Source organism: Pituophis catenifer, unplaced genomic scaffold (genome assembly GCF_029215685.1).
Source record: "Pituophis catenifer annectens isolate HBS135680 unplaced genomic scaffold, rPitCat1.0.hap2 SCAF_4, whole genome shotgun sequence".
Classification (NCBI taxonomy): Eukaryota; Metazoa; Chordata; class Lepidosauria; order Squamata; family Colubridae; genus Pituophis; species Pituophis catenifer.
In genome coordinates, this window is record NW_027256884.1 from 108,829,608 (window position 1) to 108,851,824 (window position 22,217).

Genomic DNA, 22,217 nt, shown 5'->3' on the forward strand with positions numbered 1-22,217 from the left:
ACAATATACATTTTTGGGTAAATAAAAAAAAAGGGGGGGGAGGGGAGGAACACATGTACGGTATATACATGGCTAATTGTCGGCTGGAATGAATGGTGAGCAGAATATTTATATTTCACTCTTCTTTAGCCACCCATCTTATATATATAGCTATGATTCTGTGCAGCTAGCAGTTAAAATGTAAAAACAAGATAAAGGATGGAACAATTTAAAAACAAAAATACAGTGTAAAAGTATTCAGAAGCCATCATAAAAATACAAAAACGTACAGCTCATAATCCCATTCATCAGAACAATCAGTACATCCCCTGCACTGGTTCTACCACATCACTGGGTCCCTGCGTGCATGGGCAAAGCCATGTCTTCAGGTCTGCAAAAAGCCAGCCAGGTTGAGGCCAATCTGGAGGACTGACATTCCATAGGGCAGATCAGAGGTGGGTTTCAGCAGGTTCTGACCAGTTCTGGAGAACTGGTAGTGGAAATTTTGAGTAGTTCGGAGAACCAATAGTAAAAATTCTGACTGGCCCCGCCCCCATCTATTCTCTCCTTCCCAAGTCCCAGCTGATTGGGAGGAAATGGGGATTTTGCAGTAACCTTCCCCTGGAGTGGGGAGGGAATGGAGATTTTACGGTATCCTTCCCCTGCCATGCCCACCAAGCCACGCCCACAGAACTGGTAGTAAAAATTTTTTGAATCCCACCACTGGAGCAGATGCCATGGCAGAAAAGGCTCCTTTCCTGCATGATAAAACTCTGTCTGATGGGACCTGCCACAGGCTCCTCCTGCCCAACCTGATTGGAATCGGTATTTTTTTTTTAAAAAAAATTGATTTATATGCCGCCCTTCTCCGGAGACTCAGGGCGGCTTACAATGCGTTAAGCAATAGCCTTCATACTTTTGTATATTTATACAAAGTCATCTTATTGCCCCCATAATCTGGGTCAAACTATGTTATTAGGGACACGTGGTCCTTCAAATAATCTGACCACATGCCATGTATGGTTTCAGCACCAGGAATTTCCCACACCAGGAATTTTGAACCTGGAACAAATTGGCAGCCAACGCAGCAGAAATGTAACGTGTGCAGATCGTGGAGCACATACAATAGTTTGAACAGCTATAACCAGTTGACATTTCTGAATGCTCTTCAAATGCAGATCTATATAGAGCACATTGCAGTAATCCAGGGGTGTCAAACTCGTGTTATCGGGACTTTTTCCCCTTCGTAAACCGGGCGGGGGCAGGGCCAGCACATGATGCATTTGGCCTGTGGGCCACGAGTTTGACACTCCTGCAGTAATCCAAATGAAATAACTGAAGTATGAATGATCATGAGCAGAGCCTCCTGGCCTAGGAGGGAGAACAACGAAAAGTAATAGATGTTACACAACATCTATTACTTTTTGAATGCTTTTGGAGCAGAAGACAGGTAGGGTTTTCATAAGGTAGTCCTCATTTAGGAACTGCCTCATTTAGCAACCATTTGCAGTTATGGCGATGAAAAAGTAGCTTTACAGCCATTTATAACCTTCTCAGGTTTATTAAGCAAAGGAAAGCTGAAGTAAGATCACAAGCACAGTACTGGTGTCACTTAGCAAGGTCTTCAGTTAATGATCGAGTTGCTAGTCCCAATTCTGGTCTCTAAATGAGGACTACCTGCATTTTAATTTCTATGCAGAACAAATCGGTATCAACTGATAAAGCACAGATATAATCATATACAGATTTATGAAAAATATTTTTATTACATAACACCTTGTTTTTAACAATGTTGATTTCTTTTAAAATTCAGAATACCTGCATCATTCATGTAAAATAGCTTGATACAGTACATGGTATAGTTTTTCCTCAAATTCTAAGGTTCTCCTAACACCATAATCCTTTATTAAGGGCGACCCCCCCACCCAAACCAGCCTTTTCCATCCCGGGGGCCTCCATATGACCAACTCCCCCAGATCTAGCCATGCTGGCTGAAAACATGTGGAACTGAAATCCAATTCATCCGGAAAGTTCCAGGATGGGTAAGAGTGCCCTAAACAAACGTGCGAACATCTTTAAAAATATTTAAGAAAATTTAAAATCCACTACATCAAGCCAGCTCTCAAAAAGTCATGACAAACATATCTGGATGAATGCCGCACTGTGATTTTTTTTTTTTTTTTTTGCAGGGGAACATCACTCATGCTTTTTTAACTTCCAAAGCATGCTCACAAATCAGTTAACACCAAGAGGGGGGAAAAACATTGCCTATGACAATCAGTATAGTTTGCTGAACCAAACAGCTTTATCTTAATAACACACTCATTACTATCAAATAGCAGCTTTAATACCAGTCAAGTCATAGATCTGAGAACAAAATAAACTTATGTTGAAAATTAATCTTTGGGAAGCTTGTAAATCTGCTGGAAAAAATGCTCATGTTTCTTTTTTATTATGTCTTTAAAAAAATCTCTGCAGCAAATTTGTTGGTCATAATACATTGCTCAATGTGGAAAATGGATCAACCCACAAAAAAGTCACTAAAAATCAATGCATATCAAAAATTCTCTCAATTGAAGCCATAGATAGTTTGTTTTCATCTCATTAACACATACTGTATACTTCAAATACCAGTTAAGAGATTTTTTTTTGTCTGTGTGTATTATTGGTCAGATAATGTTGTCAACATCAATAGAATTCACAACAACAAAAATGCTTGCCCCTAGCACATTTCACAGCTTCAACTGCTACAGACTGTCACTGAAAACAATGCATTGGTCAGTCTGAATCATGTCAAGTAAACTATGGAAGTAGCATATCCACAACACAAACTGTGCTAGTACTTTCTTTTCAAGTCTCATTCCATCAACAGGTACAATCTGTGGGAGGGACTACTCCCAGCCTGTGAAAAGTAGCAGAACGTGGCTATCAGACATTTTGACAGTTCCAGTACATTCTTGCAGCCCAAAGCCAGGTTCCAGGCAGACAGCAGCACGGCCACTCCTGCAGTCTTAGCAACAGTGCATTGACTTTATATTCAGATGCAGCTCAGTACCGGTGTGTCTGATGAGAGTACTGTGGAGGCTGCTGGGAGGTAGTTGAATATCCCATGCTACTCTGGGGCTGTGATGTGCTTGGTCCAGGGTTAGGATAGGCAGCATGGGGGTTGGAACGCTGAAAAAGAATTACAACACAGTTGACGTTGTATACCAAGTGCAGTTCATGTTAAACAGGTGAGAAAACATGCTTGATCCAATCCAACTTGGCTTAACCTTTGCTCCCAGTGACTGACTCAGATTGGATCCTGCAACATTATCTTGGGACACATACCGTGTTTACCCGAAAATACGATCTACACAGAAAATAAGGCCTTACTTGATTTTCACCCATGCGCCCAATATAAGCCCTACCCCAAAAATAAGCCCTGATTAAGACCCCGCCCACTCTTAGGTGCATGGGTAAAAATTAAGCTAGGGTGGGGTGGAGCTGCCCTACTACTTACTTTCGGACAGTTACAGCCAGGCTTCGCACACCTCAGCCCATTTCTTCTGCAGCCAGCAAGGCTTTCCTGAAGACCTTTGTAGCCAATAACAGAACTCCGGATTGATCTGGAGCTGTGTTATCAGCTGCAGAGGCCTTCAGGAAAGCCTTGCTGGCCAAAGAAGTTCCTGAAGGCATTTGACAGAGAAAAGGAGACTGGGGGTGACGCGCGCAAATGAGGTGAGTCAGTGAATACCCCCCCTCCCCCAAAAATAAGACTGGTGCCTTTTTTGGTGGCAAAAAAAGGTCTTATTTTCGGGAAAACACAGGTATATGCTTGCTTTGATTCATTCCTCTAAATATTCACAAGAACACGAATGCCGAAGATTAACCCCCACCACAATTATATGTCCTATAACTGGTGTTCATATATACCAACACAATGTTCATTTTTACATTGATTAAAAAAAAAGATTTCTTGCCTATCCTCTTTAAGCAGACTTGATGACAAATGGGTAACAACATTTCAGAAATATTTTGTCAGTGTAATGAAACTACTTCAAATACACTTTCCTGCTCTGGAGCATATGCTGAGTGTGGCAGAATGTGTCCTATATAAAATCATATATTTACCACGTGGGAACCTAAAAATGTATTTGAATAGAAAAAACTTGAGAACTAACAAGGGAATTGGATGGCATATAAATTTAAGATATTGTTATTAATATTTTGTCATCTTTTCACACATGTAGCAGATAAAGTAATACTTTCAAAATTTCCCCAATACCATATAATCAGAAGTGTTTAAGACAGCAGGCCGAGATCTTGAGCTTGATTATATTCAACAGCTGAATAGGAAAAGGTAAATCCTCTTTGATACAAAAAGCTATTTACCTGTGGCACTCATATTTTACTCTAGAGACATTTACTCTACTTGTATGATCTTTAGCTCTTATCACTATTTACTCCAATATTCCTGCGAAAGTGGTTTTCCGTGTTTGGTGCAAGGGATTTCAGTGGGGAGATGGGGAAAACTCAATTCTGCAAATGGATTTCTACTTTCTCAGCAGAAGAGGTATTAAGACTTAAGGACAATGCCTTCACACAGTCTTCCCGATTACTTGGATATCAAATATTTCCTTGATCTTGTTTGCATTTTAAATGCATATGCATAATTTTGAACATTCAAATGTCATCTCTTAGACACCACAAAGAAGGATCTTCTCTAGGATCATCTGTTCCCATCTTGGTCCTCAGGTTTCCAAAAGTGTACTATTGCCAGTGTAACTGAATTCATCTTCCTTGCCACTAGCTGCCCTCTTTCTTTCAACCTTTCCCAGTGTTACAGACTTCTCCAGAGAACTAGCTCATTACATAATATGTCCGAAGTAGCATAATTTGAGCTTGGACATTTGTACCTTCAGTGACTTGATTTGTTTGATGATCCATTTGTTTTCTTGGCTATCCAGGTTATTACGATGAGCAGACCTGGGCATTTTACAGCTCCTGGGCCACATCCGGCACTTTGATCGTCACTGTCTGACCCGTGTGAGGTCAATTGGAAATTAGAAATCAAACTAAATAAATGAACCACATGGGGCAGGAGAAGCCGAGTCAGGTCTGGCTTTGCACAGTTGCCATGCACTCCTTCAGTTGGCTGGTGGCAATGAGAGGACAAGTAAAGTGCTTTCCTGCGCACCTGCGCAGTGCTCGCCCTTCACCTGGAGCTGCCTGAGGCAGTGCTCGCCCTTCACCTGAGCTGCCTGGAGCCGCCTGAGGCAGCAGCAGTCATTATATAAGGGGATCTGGGCTTGTTAACCCACTGCTGCCTCAGATGATGTGGCCTAGCGGGCGAGTAGGCAGAGTGTAGCCAGGAGCTATTGGCCCTCCACAGCAGTCCCAGCTCTCCACAACAGTCCGTTTCCTCATGTGGCCCCTGCTCATGAGCCTTCTCCAATGGCAAACTTCAAAAACATTAATAATCTTTCTACCCTGCTTCTTGAAAGCTCTACTTTCACTTCCATAGAATATCACAGGAAAAAACACGGCCTGCATGATTTTGCTATTTGTAGGTCACTGGGGCATCTGATTATGTCTCCCAGAGCCTTTATTACTATTCTATCAAGGGCTAATTTGCAGGGCATTTATTGTCTGCTGGTTCTTTTATTAGTGATAGTAGATTGATAAAAAGCAAAAAATGTCCAATATTTCGGTATCTTCACTGGCAATTAATCTCATTTTCATTTCTAATGGCTGTAGAATATTTGCACCTGTACCTATCAATACATAACTACAGTTTTACACACACATACACACAAAAACGACCCCTCTCTACCTATGCTATACTAATTGGCAATATTTTCAAAATACCCCGGAAAATGAATGCTAGATTAGAGAGAGATTCTGAAACTTGATTATTTGAAACAATAAATTATTCACATGCCTCCTAGGAAGCCTACCTAGAATGGCAGACATGTAAAGAAATATATTCACTTTCTCCTTATTAAAACTATGAAGTTATACTCCATGAATGACTTTAATAATTTAAAAATAACAGTTAAAGCTGGTTAACCTTATATGAAAAAAAATTACACATTGGACAAAATCTGCTTTAGTACATTCAACAACCATATTTGTCACATATGACTTATTTGCATGTTTCTTCTATTGAAAAGTAATTGTATAAGATTTTTTTTTATAGAAACAATATTTATAGAGGAATATTGTCATGGATAAAATGCTGCTCACTAATATTTTGTTTGACCCCAAAGCTCATCTTGTAAAAAAAATTTTGTTCACAGGGAATATTCTACACCTTCTGACTCTTTTATGTACTTTCATTGATTCCAACATTTTTCTTTGACATAAGGTAGGCAGATGTGTGAGTCTCGAACAGAAATATCCATTAAATGCCAGATTGCAACATAGGCTTGTCCTTTACTCAGAATAGAGCAGCCTGCCACAAAATGGCAAATTCTTTTCAGAAGAAAAGCAAATGACTTGTGAAAAGCTGAGAGTCTTTTCTTTTCTTCTTTTGTGTGCCTTCTGCAAATAATTTCTATTGAACAGAGACCAAAGCAAGAACATGCTAGATAAAAATAGGGTGAACAAAAGGAAAAAGAATCATGTTCTCATCTGCCTACTACATTAATAAATCAATCTCCTAAATTGTCAAAAGATTCTAACATCTGAATATGTAACCTGATTTACTGAATATTACACTGGATATTTTTTTTTCAAAAGCTTTGCTTCCTGAAAAACATTTGGTGATTATGATAGACCCTTTCAAACTGAATGCATGATTTCAGAATGACTGCATCAAGTGGGAATCTTGAGAAATACGAAATTAACTTTTAATGACTATAATGTATTTAATCGCATGTTTCCGACAGCTACATGAATTCAACAGGGCTAAAAGTGTTTTGCTGCTGTTTTTTGTTTGTGCTCAGTGGCTGATGCATCTCACTGTAGTGTACAACAATAGTCACTCAGCACTGATGGATTCCAGTTGCTATGATGCTGTTTTTTTCACTGTCTTGGTAAATTTTTTAATCATACTGTCATTGACTGCACCTAGATTTTTTGGGGAAAAGTTCAAGCATGATTGGAGAAAATGAATCTTTAGTGACATCTTGCATTTCATTGTCTTATATGTGTACAAGTTTGTCAATCAGCTGAATATTGTTTAGCGACCTGTAGTTGCTAAGAAAATTCTCAGTGACATGTGGGATATGACCAGGACGAGCCCGAGGGAGGGGTCAAACGTGTCATAAGTCACGAATCCCTGCACGCCCGCAAAAGATCTAAGACCAGCCCACTTGAATGCCTCTCTTATCTCCTGCTCATTTTCCTTGACCGCCAATTGGTCAGATTCTTGTAGAGAGCTTAAGCTTGCAATAAATCTTTATATTCATTTGAACTACCCGAATCTCCTGATTTCCCCGGTGCTTGACACAACATCCTTGAATGCTTTCTAGGTGATTTTTCTCTAGCCCCACTAACAGATTTTCAAACCACTTGTCACTGATGATGTATCTGATCTGTGGACCAACAAAAAAGCCTTCCTTAATCTTGGCATCAGTTACTCTTGGAAACATCTGTCTCAAAATACCAAAGCGTTCACTTTCCTTGTTCATTGCTTTTACAAAAATATTTTTGTTGGGTCAACAAGTTGTTCATGTGCCACATTTTTCTGTCCTGGAACCAAATTCTTTCGGAGTAGCCATTTCTTTTTAATGTAACATGACTCCTTGCATGACTGTCCCATTTGCATATGTAACTTGTTATAGCTGAGTTGCATTCCAAGCAGAAAAGCCTTTATATTTCAGTTGTATTTGGTGTACCGGATGTGCTTCAACAACAGTTCCATGTTTCCGTTTGTTTCTTTCATGTGTGCAACAGGTACTGAAGGGTGTACATTGCTATTGTGTAAAAAACAAGAAATTTCTATAAAATGGTCAGTGATAGATTAAACTCCAGGTTATTTTTCATGATTGGCAGCCAAAAAAATCTGTAAAATACACCCAAAAGTGTTCAGGATGCAAAATCTTTTTTGTCACGAATCTTGGCGGGAAAGCAATGTAACATTGAAGACCGTTTATGCCCCTTATACTGCATGCAGATTTTATTACTAACTTTTTTTTAATAATAAAAGTGGATTCAAACAGATACATGCACAACGATTTACTTGAAATGTGTGCTAAAACAAATATTTCGCAAAGTAATGCAACAAAGATAAGGAAAGAGAGGCGAAAAAGCGATACCTGATAATCTGAGGTCATAATAAGTCCACCTGAGGTAGTGGTAGGAGGAACTACTCTCACTTTTTTCAAAGGAGGCCCTTGGGTATGACTGTTGTCTTGATTCCCTGGATGGCCAGTTCCATTTGTGTGGTTATTGCCCTGCTGCTGCTGCTGGTTCTTCTCAAGTGGTTAAAGAAAAAAGAAAAATACAACTCAGAAGCAATTCAAATGCTGGAAATATAAAATTCTCTGTAAGATCAATGAGACACCAAGGTGATACTAATTAAATATTAGTATCTAATATTTAAGATACTAATATCTAAGTACTAATATTAAGATACTAATATTTAAGATACTAAGATCTAAGATCTAAAGCAAAGACAACCTATCAAACTATTTACTTGGCCTGTCAAAAATGTTTACTTGGAACTAAATTGAGATTAGGTGTATAGGTAGTCCTCCCTTAACAATCAAAGTGTGATTGGTTAGCAATCATTTGAAGTTAGGATGGGCTTAAAAAGTTACTTATGATTTATCCTCAAAGTTACAACTGCCACACTCACACCCAAGTCATATGATTGCATTTCAGGTGCTTGGCAACTGCCTTGCAAATATGACTGGTTGCAGCATCTCGTGGTCATGTGACCGTGATTTGTGATGTTTCTGCCAGTTTCCAGAAAAACCTTCCCATTTGGGAGAATGGATTTGCTTAACCACCATGTGTTTTGCTAAAAGATCATAGTGATTTGCCTTACCACTGTCATAAAAACAATTGTAAAATTGAGTCAGGTCACACGGTGACCTGCTTAATAACTACATCAACTTACAACCAAAATTCTGGTCCCAAGCGTGGTTGTTAAGTGAGGGCCTTATATAAGTAAGCATTTTAGATTTGCAGCTTTAGCTAAAGTCGATTAATAAGAAAAGAAACTCTATTCCTGAGGATAATAAAATATCTTCCTGTTCTCCAGGAGATAATCTGAGTGCATTGTAATGTCTAAGGCAGTGATAGTTAACCTTTTCGGCACTGAGTGCCAAAACTGGAGCGTGTGCGCCGAAGCACGAGAATCTGGAAGAGAGATGGCAACGGCACATGTGCCCAGAGAGGGCTCTGAGTGCCACCTCTGGCCCACGTAGCATAAATTCACCATCACGGGTCTAAGGTCTTCTATTGTGTAGCAAAGCCCTGAATCTTGTAAAATCGCACATTGCTGGGATCCAATGTTATTTACAGCTTTATGAAAAGCAATTGTTTTTAAGTTTTTTTAGATCTGTTTTAAGATTCTTGCCACATTTTATCATCAAGCTGGTCACATTATCAAATGATTACACAGTAAAAGACAATTACAGTACAAACTGAGATTACAAAATTCAGTCCTGAAGAGGGTTGTTCCATAATACATGCCCAAAACTATTTCTGCTACTCTTAAAAGGTTGCGTTTTACTATTGTCCTTAGTTCTTGTAATAGTGAAGTTTGTTTTCACAGAGATTTATACAACATTGGGAAGTCTGCAACTCTGCAAATACCAGTATTTTAAATCACATCCAAACTAGGCACCGCCCCAAACATCTATAAAGAGTTACATTTGTAACTCTACAAATTATGTGAGCTGTCAGTCTCTGACATTAAGCTTTTCTATATTTGGTAGACATTCTTAAATTTCTCACTGTAATGTTTAGTATTGGAAATAACTGTGATAAATGTAGTGATATTCCCATATTATCAAATATTCATTTTGTTCCCACAAGTGATATTAATTCTCATATTCTGACAAGGAACAGTTCAATAAAAGTAATTCCACTAAATATAGATAGAAAAATATACAACTTCACATTCTTATTATGTGGCCTTCATATACTGAATGATTTTAAGCAGAATTATTAATACCAATCTAATTCTCCAAATAAACAGGCAAGTATAAAACTGTACAAGATGGGGGAAAAGTCTAAATGTACTTGTTTGGTTATACCCCTTGATGTGATACCTACTTTGTCTCCTTTGTCATCAGGCTCCTCTTCAGTTAAAAATTCTCGTTTTGGATATGGGATCTGACACCCTGCAAACACACTGCAAAAGCCCGTTTTTTTAGTATGTTAATGAAGAAATGTATGAAGAAGGATAACTACAAGTACAGGTAGTCCTCACTTACTGATCCACTCATTTAGTGACTGTTCAAAATTACTATGGTGTAAAAAACAGCTTTGTGACCAATCCTCATATTTATGACCACTGCAGAGTCCACAGTCATGTAATCACCATCTGAGCACTTTGCAGCTGGCATGTATTTATATTGTAGCATCCCAGTCACTTGATCACATGCTTCCCAACTGGTTTGTGACAAGCAATTGATGGGAGAATGTGGAATGAAAATCATAAGTCATTGCCATGTGATATTTCTCTTAAAGACCATGGTGACTGGATTAACGATTGAGTGGGAAGTGATATTGCAAGTCTCTAGTGGCTACATAATTTGTGGTGCTTAGCAATGGATTTGCCAGTCAAATTGGGGTCACTAAACGAGGACAATCTGTATTTATTTTCTTTCCTAAGAAGAATTAGTAACTTTATCTTAATAACAAGTTTCAACCCATGATTAAAAGTGGTAATAAAACATTTTTCACTATGAACTAAGTCCCGCTTCACCAGTTCTTTGCAGCTTGATTTTAGGGATTGTGTGTAATCATTAAATGTTCAATGAGATCTTTGGGGTCGGAGGTTAGCAGGCCCATGTTTGAGACCTGAGTGCTGCTGCATGGCAGGGTGAGTTCCTGTCATTCACTCCAGCTCCTTTACATGGATATGAAAAGAGCCCCCATGGGTGTCCCCCAGGCAATGGTGATGTCTCTGGCTAATCCCTTCAAACTGGAAGCACCTTAAATGGTGCCTCTGATATGAAGAGACGGGACCCCACCAAGGCATCCTGATATTGGCTTATGACTAGCACGGCTTCTGCCGATTTACAGAGGAACCATGAAACGGAATCATTGTCACCAGCACAAGTCTGTAACCAGATCCCCAGTATGGCTCACTCACAACAATATACTCTGAATCTCCAGATGGCTCCTCCAATTGGCTTTGTAGATTGGCTTTGAAATATTGGGGCAAGGTGATAACTTGTGTATGCCTTGATATAATTGCCAGAAAGTTGAAAAATAATCACCCAGTTGTGGTCAATCCGGCAGATTTGTCAGTTTACAGAAGTGATCCAGTAGTTTACTATTGTCAAATATATTAAAGCTTAAGGCTGTACATTACAGTGCTTCAAGTCTGGAGGGTGTGGATATAACTCTAGAGCAGTGTTTCTCAACCTTGGAAGCTTGAAGATGGGTGGACTTCAACTCCCAGAATCCCCCAGCCAGCGCTGCTGGCTGGGGGATTCTGGGAGTTGAAGTCCACCCATCTTCAAGCTACCAAGGTTGAGAAACACTGCTCTAGAGGATACCTTTTTCTCTGAATTCAAAGTTCTGCACCTCCTTATTAAAATCTTTTACAAGAGCAAAGAATAAAAGAGTTACACTGTCTGTCACTCTCTCAATAAAGATAATCCAACAAAATGATTAAAATCAATTCAGTCCCAAAATCACATTTCAAATCAGACTGAAACTAGTGTATTCTAAGAATGTCTTCCACCATCCTCTTCAAAATCTTGCACAAAATATCCACACTTTCAAGCCATACAAGCCCCGAGAGATAGGGTTGTTTTTTTTTAAAAAAAAATACCATATACTATATTTGATGGCAACACATTTAAATCTGGCTTTTGAAAAAGCTGCTCTGTATTTACTAAAGTATCAGCTATTCAAATATTTAGGGAATTGGAAAAATATAATTAATTCCAAATGTTGCACAACAGGATACTTTAACCCATAGTCTTTATTTGATACAATGAATTGCTGATGTCATATCCCTGGAGTATATATAATTAGGATCAATGTCAATCTGACTAATCTTTTCAGTTACCTTGAGATACTTTATCTGCAAACATGTGTCTAAGTCAGCAAAGAGTGGAGTTTTTTCATCTATGAAGTCCTCAAACATGTTACAAATAGTTGGTAGATGTCAACATACCAATCAGCTAGCCAAAATCTAGGTATATTGCTGCACAAAATCACATACTATGTGTGATGGATGGTAATATAAATTGAATACATTCATTAAAAAAATAATCTCAGGATGATACAAAATGCTTCTATTTATAGATACAATAGAAGCAATGAAATAAACTGCATGTATTGCTTGCTGTAGACATAACTGTATGTTTTAGTGTCGAGGTCCACAATACAATACAAAGGATGCTGATATGCCTGTGAAGACATTTTTAGCTCCTTGGTCTGTTAAATGGCTTGTCCTAGCAGGATGAGATGGTTCATCAGGTAGCCTGAACCTATGTCATTAAGGGATTTAAAGGTCATAACCAACACCTTGAGCTGCACTCAGAAGTAGACTGGTAGCGAGGGAGTGGACAAGCCCAGCCCGAATGCAATATAACTTTTACCAATTAGAATGATTATGTTGATGGACCTCTAGGCTTTCAGCCGAAGTCTCAACCCAATTCTGGTAATTGGAAAATTACCAGAAGATTCAGAAATCAATGAAGATTCCCTAGTTGTCTGAACAGATCTTCCTAGTTCTGGCAGAGATTTAAGATGTCTTAAATCCAAATCTCAACATTAGACAAAATAATGTCTTGAATACCATTAATTTTCTTGTAATCTCTCTCGTGGATTACCAAAATCACATTACATACTGAGTAGGCATGCTCTTATCAAAGACTATAGAAGCACTCCTCTTAGCTTATCAAATGGCATGCTGTTTGGAAATATCTCAAGAATTAATATTCTCCGGAAAAATTTACCATAAATGAATCTAAGAATTTTGATAACATTAATACCTTGCCTTCATAACCTACTAATGCTTTTATCTTTTCTATTAAGATGCTAAGAAAAAACATTACTCTTTGGTGAGTAAAGACAGGAAGCTATCAAATTAAGATTACAGAAGGATATGAGAATCAAATTCAATATTGTTGAATGTTCTTATAGCAGGAGTCATTGTTTATAATTCTTGTTTGGTTGCCTTTAGTTCCCAAAATGAAACTATCAGCATCTGGATGGAGTGCGATGAAAACTCTTCCCTGGGGTTTTATCGCTTAAAAGAGAAGTTAAAAAAACTTCCAAAATCCCACATGTATCAGGCTATTCTGTTGGGGTGACTAAAATAACTTACAATTGACTTGAGATGGTCTCCTATCCATGAAAGTTATAATCTCTGTAAATCCTTAGCTCTTTCGTGACAGGTATATAAAAGCTGCTTCAACGGAAATTTTAGTTTTATTTGGTATTATATAGGAATCTTACATTTCCACGTAATACTAAGATATAAAACACATTTTTTTACCCTGTCAATATATTCTTTTCACCTAAATCAAGTATAAACGGCTGTGCTTTTTCAGCTTTAATTTCAGTCCCAGTGAAGTCAAACATTACAGAATTGTTTATAACTTTTAAAAAATAATTCATAACCTTTAATTTCCTTGTTATCGTTTACATCAGGATTCAGAACCAGTTTTTCTCAGGATACAAAGATCATATGTCATTTTTACATCCTTGCAGTCTTGAATGAAAAGGCAACAGATAAACCTAATAATCCTTATTCTTTAAAGTACAGGGCTCCATATAGACACAGCTCTTAAGGATTGGAAAGAAAAATGTCTATCGAAGTGGGGCTGCTCCACCACTGAAGTGGGTTACAATACAAGGCTGTATAGTAAATAAACAATAACACTTCTGTGCTGAAAAATCAAAAGTCTATAATACCCCAACTAGCAGATCCCAGAAAACCTCAGCTAATGAATGCTAAGAATTATTCATTTGGCTTCAATTAATCTGTTTCTACTAAACTGCAATTTATATCACTGAATTTATAAAGAAGATATACCAATTAAATAATATAATTTGATATTAAAAGTGGGAAGTCTAGCAGGCACTATATATGATGTTATAATCAATCTGCCAATGAATAAAGGATTAATGCTACAAACTAACACAATCAGAGGTTCATAAAACAAAAATTAATAGGACATTTTTAAAAAATGGCAAACGGCATAAAAAGACATTTCTTGCTTGTCAAGAGTGAAATATCATTCAGTTATTCTCATGAACCCCAGCTCCACTCCTTAATCTCCTAAACATTTTAAGCATTTTAATATCTTTCCTAGTTTAAAATAACTAGAAAGCATTAAAGAAATATGAATTCTGTATCACTTACTCAGATGTCGGAAGTGGATCTTCTAAGAAATAAGGATCCTGCATAGCCTGTTCTGAGGTAATTCTCTTTATTGGGTCCATAGTAAGCAATTTCTGTAGCTAAGTACAATTAAAACAGAAGATCTTCACTGTTGTCAAACCCAGAAAATATTCCACCACTCTGTGAATATATGCATCTTCAGAATCAACAAGCCATTGCTGTCATCCTATATACCTTGCATACAGAAGATCCTAAATTCAGTCCCCAAGATCTGCCTGAAACCCAGGACAGCCATGGTAAATCAACCAATAATATGGAATTTTTCATTTCCCTCCCCATCTGAAGGTAAACAGAACCAATGTTCGCTACTGAGGAGAAAAGCTTGTCTCCAGTTGTTTAGAGATAATATTTGGACCTAGCAAAACAAGCAAAACTGATTGGTTGTTATAAGGTAAAAATGAACAAAGATACAGTCGTTCAAAATTTACATTTGAAGATTTCATTCTCGCTGTTCTTTTTTGCATAATCTCATATTTAATAACCAATACTTGCAAATAAGTACCGTGTTTCCCTGAAAACAAAACCGTCTTATATTTTTTTGCCACCCAAAAAAGGCACCAGGTCTTATTTTCAGAGTGGTGGGATGGTGTTGTCCACTGACTCACCTCACTTGTGCAGGTTGCCCCCGGCCTCCTTTTCTCTGTTAGAGGCCCTTAGGAACTTCTTGTGCGGCCGGCAAGGCTTTCCTGAAGGCCTCTGCAGCCGATAACAGGATTGATCCAGAGCTGTGTTATCGGCTGCAGAGGCCTTCAGGAAAGCTCTGCCGGCTGCAGAAGAAATGGGCCGGCAAGGCAGGTATTGGGGTATGTGAGGCCTGGCTGCAACTGTCAGAAGGTAAGTAATAGGGCAGCTCCACACACACACCCCATCCCCCCCAGCTTAATTTTTACCCGTGCACCCTGGAGTGGGTGGGGTCTTAATTAGGGCTTATTTGGGGGGGGAGGGCTTATATTGGACACACATGTAAAAATAAAGCTAGGACTTACTTTCAAGGTAGGTTGTATTTTGGGGGAAACACGGTATATTTATGAAACACATTAGGGGCACTTTAGATTACTTTTCTAAGGTTTCCATCACTTTGAAGTTGAAAGCAAATAGATTTCAGTCTATAATAAATGCTCTTCTGCAGATGTAATGAAAAGCACTTTAAACATCTCATATGATTGTTTTTGGAAATTATGTCAGAATTCATTCCTGAGTGAACTGTTATGAACTTACCAAATGGAATGCTTTACTATCCGGCTTAACTTTATGTTTTTCCATATATTTGATAAGGCTGCAGTTGGTATATCTGAAAGAAAATACTGGTTCATAATAATCCTGTCATTAAACTGAAGATAAAATGTGTATAAGGGGGTGTTATAGAAGGTAGCAGAGTTGGCCTCATTCAATTTAATTGCTATGAGCAATTTATTTGTATTTCAAAATGATGCCAGAGCTCTGTGGAAGAAGCCCGAGGATGCACATTCCTTTATATATACCACATGGAAATGGCTTCCCATATCACACAAAATAAACAAAAATGAAAACCTGTTAGCAGTTATTTAGTATGTCTCTTCTACAAGATTTCTGGAAGTGAGGCATTTCATAATAGTTTCTAAAACTTATCAAAGCCAAGTCTTTACATTTTATGCCTGCAAGCTAAAAAGTTATACTTTTGTATGCAACAATTAATGTCTTATTAAATCAAAATAGCTTCAAGGTTATACAGATGTTATACTCTGATTTGTGGGGCAAGCAACAATTAGCTCCTTTCTGATCTTTTGATGGGGCTTAGTATCCAGACCAGTGTTTCTCAACATTGACAACTTTAAGATGGGTTGACTTCAACACCCAGAATTTCCCAGCCTATCCTTCCCACCTTCTTGTCTGTTATTCTGCTTACTTTGCACTGGGCTTCTATAGAAGCTATACAGATCTCAATACTATTGTTTCCAAAGTACACATTTGTCTCCAATTTTTTGTTTTTTCAACAATAACAGGAAATCATCTTTGTTTTAGTATCAAGGGGAAGGCCAATCATCAGAGGGTAGAAAATAAAGTTTGCCAGAAAACCAATTTACTGAGTGTACAAATTCATGAAGTTGTAGCTTTGTCAAAATTTCTCAGATCTTCACAAAACTTACGTATTTCTTCTGAAATCTTTCATTAAAGTTGAATGTTCAGGCATCTTTTTAATATCTTCCCAATCTTTATCTATGAAGTGAATATCAGTATAATTTCATCTTTCTTAATACAAAGCTAGGATACCATCACTTAAGCACTGAAAATTATCATCTTCTCTCTCCTCTTCAAATGCAGAGCTTTGCTTTCTTAGTTTTCACCCTTGGTGAACATCCTCTTCTCATAGTTTTTATTAACACAAGAACATGAATCTTCTTTTGTTACTTATTTACATTGTATATTTTTTCCTTATTAAAAAAGCACGAAATACTGTACAGTAAATAAAACAATATACAGGTAGTCCTCGACTTACAACAGTTCATTTAGTTACAATGGCAGTGAAAAAATGACTTGTGACCATTTTTCAGTTACGACCTTTACGACACCATGATCATGTGATCAAAATTCAGATGCTTGGCAACTGATTCATATTTATGACCTTTGCTGTCTCCCAAGGTCATGTAGATCCTCTTTTCCAACCTTCTGAAAGCTAATGGGGAAGCCAGATTGACTTAACAGCCAGGTTACTAACTTATCAACTGCAGTGGTCCACTTAACAACTAAGACAAGAAAGATTGTAAAAAAAAGAAGGGAAAAACATAACAAATGTCTCACTTAACAGCAGAAAATTTGGGCTCAATTGTGGTCGTAAATTGAGGACTATCTGTAATCTGATATAATGTCCAAGTTTTGAATTGATTTAACATAAAACTTTAAAACTAATGCCGCAGTTACCAATGACTTCATTAGCTTCTTGATTACTATATTTTAAAGTCTGATTTGGCTCCCAGGTTATATAATTTTGTAATGTTAAGATTGTAAGATTGAAACAGTTCCAAATGGTATTGATACTGGAGAGAAATGAATATACTGAAGCCCAAATTTATCACCTATCTAAATCATTGGATCCTTCTTTAAAATCCATTTTTGCTCTTTACTGACTTCTATCCTCCTTTCCTCTTAAAATTAAAAATAGCAGTAATGGCTTTAGTTAATTGAACGTGGTAAAATGCAATCAAGACTTTTCCTTAACTGCTGATGATAAATGAACTATATCATGATGAATTGGGGAACTAATGTGATATTAGTTCCTGGGAGTTGGGTGGCATATATACTTAAACCTGAGCATTAACAAAATTTCTATCTGTCAATTAATTACAAAAAGCCACACTGTTTGGGTATGCATATATACTATGCCAATACATCAGGACATCCTAAGTTTTTTGGAAGAATTTGATGCAAATGAAGGTCAACACCAGTAAACAATGGGGAGTTATGATTTCATTTCATTGTATATATAATAGCAATAATCTATTTACTTTAGCATTGCTAAATGTCTACCATTTACAATGTATTAAAATATTCATAGTGGTATTGCTTTAACCATTTGAAAACTAAAAAAAATATGTGTAATTTACATATATCAGCAATAACAGGATATGTACCTGCAGGAAATCCCATTACATTGAATATTCTGTCCAGCTGATCATGATGATACGGATTACTAGTTTTTATATCCTCTTGTCGGCAGTGGAATATTGGCTCTGATGTTAGCAGCTCTGCAAATATACACCCTATAGCCCAAATATCTTTACAAAAAAGGAGAGAGAAAAATCAAATAGGCATTTAAAAAAGAAGAAACAATGGTTTATAGATGTGCTCATGAAGAAATAATTATACTTCCAAGCATTTCCAACTAACATTTCAGTTGTTATGCTAATGTCAAAGATTCTCCTGTATTTTCATATCGCCTATTACAATTCTAGTTATAACAGAAGAGTAGAGCTAGGCAAGAACTAGTAAATTTGTAACCTGCAACTAATTAATGCATTATGTCACTTTGTCTTCTGTTAAAATATTAAAGCTCTCAATAGAAAATTCTCAATTACAGCAAACATGTTTCTATAAGGAAGATGTTTTAAAATGCCATTTTTATAAATAGATTCCCATGACTTGAAACTTCAATAAAGTATCAAAAATTGAACAATTCCCTAAGGAGATTTCAAAGCTTGTATTTAAATCTTATGGGCTATAACTAATACAATACTACTATTTACAAATTTTCAAAACTGCTCCAGAAGAACTTCAATCTTTATAATGGATTGGAAGTGTGGGGAGTGAGATCTATTATGCCTGATTTCATTTACTCATACAATTAGGTATAATTCATAACTATGCAAAATTGAACTGACTGGGGATAACATATTTTCGGATTATAAGTCATACTGGTGTATAAGATGCACCAAGATTTCAAAGAGGTAAGTAAGAAAAAAATTTTTTTTGCCCTCCCTGGCTGTCAGGAGCACTCTGCAGGCCTCCCAAACCCTCTGCGTGCCCTGTTTTTTGAAAAAAAAGGGGCCATTTTAAACCCGTTTTTGCAAAAAACGGGGCACGCAGAGGATTTGGGAGGCCTGCAGAGTGCTCCTGGGGGCTGGGGGAGGACAAGAAAGTGCCCATTTCTGCGAAAAATGGGCCCATTTTTGCAAAAAACGGGGTGCGCAGAGGATTTGGGAGGCTTGCAGAGTGCTCCTGGGGGCTGGGGAGGGCAAAAATGCCTGTTTTTGCTAAAACCGGGCCTGTTTTTCGCAAAAATGGAACAAGGGGGGCGCGGCTTTGGGAGGCCAAAAATGGCTGTATTCAGTGTATAAGATGCACCAACATTTCCACCTTCTTTTAGGGGGGAAAAAGGTGCGTCTTATACTCAGAAAAATATGGTAATTGCAAGCTTGACAAGATTTTATTTTTTTAAATAAATCTCTTTAGAAAACTTAGCAATCATAGGATAAGAGGTCTAATTATGGCTTAAGAGGCTATGGCTGAGAGCATTAGTATGACAATTCTCACAGACATGGCAATGAGCAATGCCCAACTCCAATGATTTACAGTACTATTTCTGTTTGTAAATAGGATTCCAGATGTCATCAGATTATTCAAGACAGAAAAAAATTTAGCTGCCTCCAAGCTGTGTGAATGGGGAACCTCAATTAAAGACTACTAACAGGTAAAAAGGTAGTTATCATTTAGTTTCACATAGTTAAAAAAATAATGAAAAAGACAAAACCTATTCTAAAAGTATTTGGAAGGGAAGTACAGTAAGCAATACTGGTGTTTACCTATATAGTTATCTCTTTTGAGAAATCAGTAAGCACATCTAATTTCTTCATCAGAAATTATTACAGCCTACCTTAGTAAGTTACAGAAAAGCGTACCAAAAATTATCAAAAAATTATATCAAAAATTTAAACCTGGTGACTCCCCCACAGGTGAGATCTAGTGTATTTGTGAGTTTGATTTTAAATTGTCATGAAAAAGAGACAAAGTCAACATAATCAAAAGTTGTATCCAGGGAAATCTTTTGGAAGGAAAAATCTCTTTCTTTTGTAATATCAGCAATTATGATTTTGTAAGTTTTACAGAGTCATCTGGAAGTGAGATGGACAGTAAATAAATTTAATAAATACACTAAAACAAAAATAAATGGTCCTTCAATTAAATTATTAAAATCTATAGGACAAATGTATTTTACATAATACTTTGTAACTCATTCTATCAGAAACTTTGAGCATTATTTAAGTTTTAGATGAAAGAGATAAAGTTGAGGGAGAATTCAGAAACACTTGGTAATAGAAGTTTTTTTAGTAATAATGTAATTAAAACTAAATATATTATTTTAGCTCTAACAATCAGGCTATCATCAAATCATTGGCTCCAGACATGTGCAAGGTGAATGATTGGAGCAAGGGCGTTTTTGCCTTCACTATTCCCAATGAAGTAGTTTTACCTGCATTTGAGGGAACATATTAGTATTGTTTAGAAAATCTGAGGAAACTAAACATTAGCATCCAGTTTCTATGGATTTGAATCATTTTGTCTTAAATCTGGATTCAAAGCCAACAATTTCCTTGTTTTAGAATACAAATCAATTTAAGTGCTAAATGTTAGAAACATTTATTATCAAAACATGAAACATATCAACAAATTAAATAAGGTTTTTGCTAATTAATTGTGAAGAACATGTCTAGGCAATTGAAAGAAGTCTGTACAAGATGTGGCACAGTCTTTCTATGCAAAAACAAATAAGTAAGTCAGAGTTAAATAATACAATATTCCTAACTTAACAGTGACAATCACATTACTTACCAATAGCTTTGGTATAATGTCTTGCTCCAAGCAGTAATTCTGGAGCTCGATACCAGAATGTAACAACTACTGGATCCAAATCAGCTAAAGGCTTCAAAGGTGAATTAAATAGTCGGGCAAAGCCCATGTCAGCTGTAAAATGAGGAGGGAAATTAAATTTTAACATATATGTTGCTTAATACAAACTGATTTGAATTCAAATAGGCAGAAATCCTATATAATTTAACTTTTAAACATATTGAACTTATTTTGAAAGAATTGTACAGAGTGTGTTGCATGATTAAATCATGCTAATATGAACTCTTGGTCATTCAGGATGTCACCCATATTCTGATCAGTCCTTGGAAAGTTTGGAAATCTGGAACCGAATCACTGGAAAATGGCAAGAATATTTTAATGCATATAAAAATATTGATTCATTTAAGACTGAAAATATTTCTAATACCAAATTAGTAACCTGACAGAAACAGTTCAATTTGTAGCAACCGGCAATAAGGCAACTAGCAAATTAATAGAACCTGCTATTCAAAGGTAGCAGGATTCTTCTTTAAGATAGGAAAATAACACATCTGAATTCGTGTTCACTTAGCTATCTAATTCTTCTCTACTTTGATGGATTTATCACATTAAAATAAATGATGCTTGCAAGTATTTAAACAGCAACAGATTAGTAAAATATATCACTTGCATAATAAAACTATTGCTGCGGCTAAGTGCAAAAATAATGCATTTTTCAGTAGAAATTCCAGTAGAGCTGAGAATCTGAGGTTGTAATTATAGGGCACACAACAAAAGTTTTTTAAAAATAGGTTAGGAAACCTAAGAATGTTTCAGGACCAAGGTACCAGATATTTGGATATTCATTAGAAAAAAATCCCATTCATTTGCTCTACTTTAACTATATCGAACCCTATTTATACTTTTATTACATTTCATTTTAAAAATTAATTTTGTTCTGCGTTAGACAATGAACATTTAGCAGTTGAGAAAAAAACGAATGTTGATAGATCACCTTTGGCTGCATAGAAAATGGGGAGGAAGGGAAGGGTAGTGTCCGAATATAAACATCTGAATTTTTTAAAAAAAATTTAAACATCAAAAGACCGACATGATTATCACTTATCAATCCTCAACTTTATCACACTTTTGAAAGGCAAACTTGCTGTTAATGGCATTGGGTGGCTTAACTGAATTGGAAGTGCCCTTTCAAATCCAATACTAATGTGTAACTGTTTCGGGGGAGCAATCGTATTTTTCAGAATTTTGTAAATAGTTCATGTTTGCAAGAAAAGTAGGTGTCAATTTTCAAATAATAGCTGATAGGTTACCTGTATCACAAGAAACATCACTGAAATTAATGCTAAAAGTGCAAACTGTCCTCTCCCATTAGACCATCATGTTTCAC

At 36.8% G+C, this 22,217-nt stretch overlaps 1 protein-coding gene across 3 annotated transcripts in view; it reads right to left on the reverse strand.

Moving 5' to 3' along the window:
- Nucleotides 1-1,725: 1,725 nt before the first annotated feature.
- The window catches only part of CDK8 (cyclin dependent kinase 8), a 52,493-nt gene continuing 32,001 nt past the window's right edge, over nucleotides 1,726-22,217 (reverse strand). For 2 of the 3 annotated variants that reach the window (XM_070943892.1, XM_070943894.1), the window contains 8 exons: nucleotides 20,813-20,944; nucleotides 18,118-18,261; nucleotides 16,636-16,705; nucleotides 15,728-15,800; nucleotides 14,471-14,568; nucleotides 10,192-10,270; nucleotides 8,223-8,381; nucleotides 1,726-3,153 (listed from right to left, as the gene is read on the reverse strand). In XM_070943892.1, coding sequence (XP_070799993.1) covers nucleotides 3,028-3,153; nucleotides 8,223-8,381; nucleotides 10,192-10,270; nucleotides 14,471-14,568; nucleotides 15,728-15,800; nucleotides 16,636-16,705; nucleotides 18,118-18,261; nucleotides 20,813-20,944 — 881 coding nt within the window. In that variant the 3' untranslated portion in view covers nucleotides 1,726-3,027. The remainder of the gene's footprint in view (nucleotides 3,154-8,222; nucleotides 8,382-10,191; nucleotides 10,271-14,470; nucleotides 14,569-15,727; nucleotides 15,801-16,635; nucleotides 16,706-18,117; nucleotides 18,262-20,812; nucleotides 20,945-22,217) is intronic. The other variant, XM_070943893.1, reaches the window with a different exon arrangement.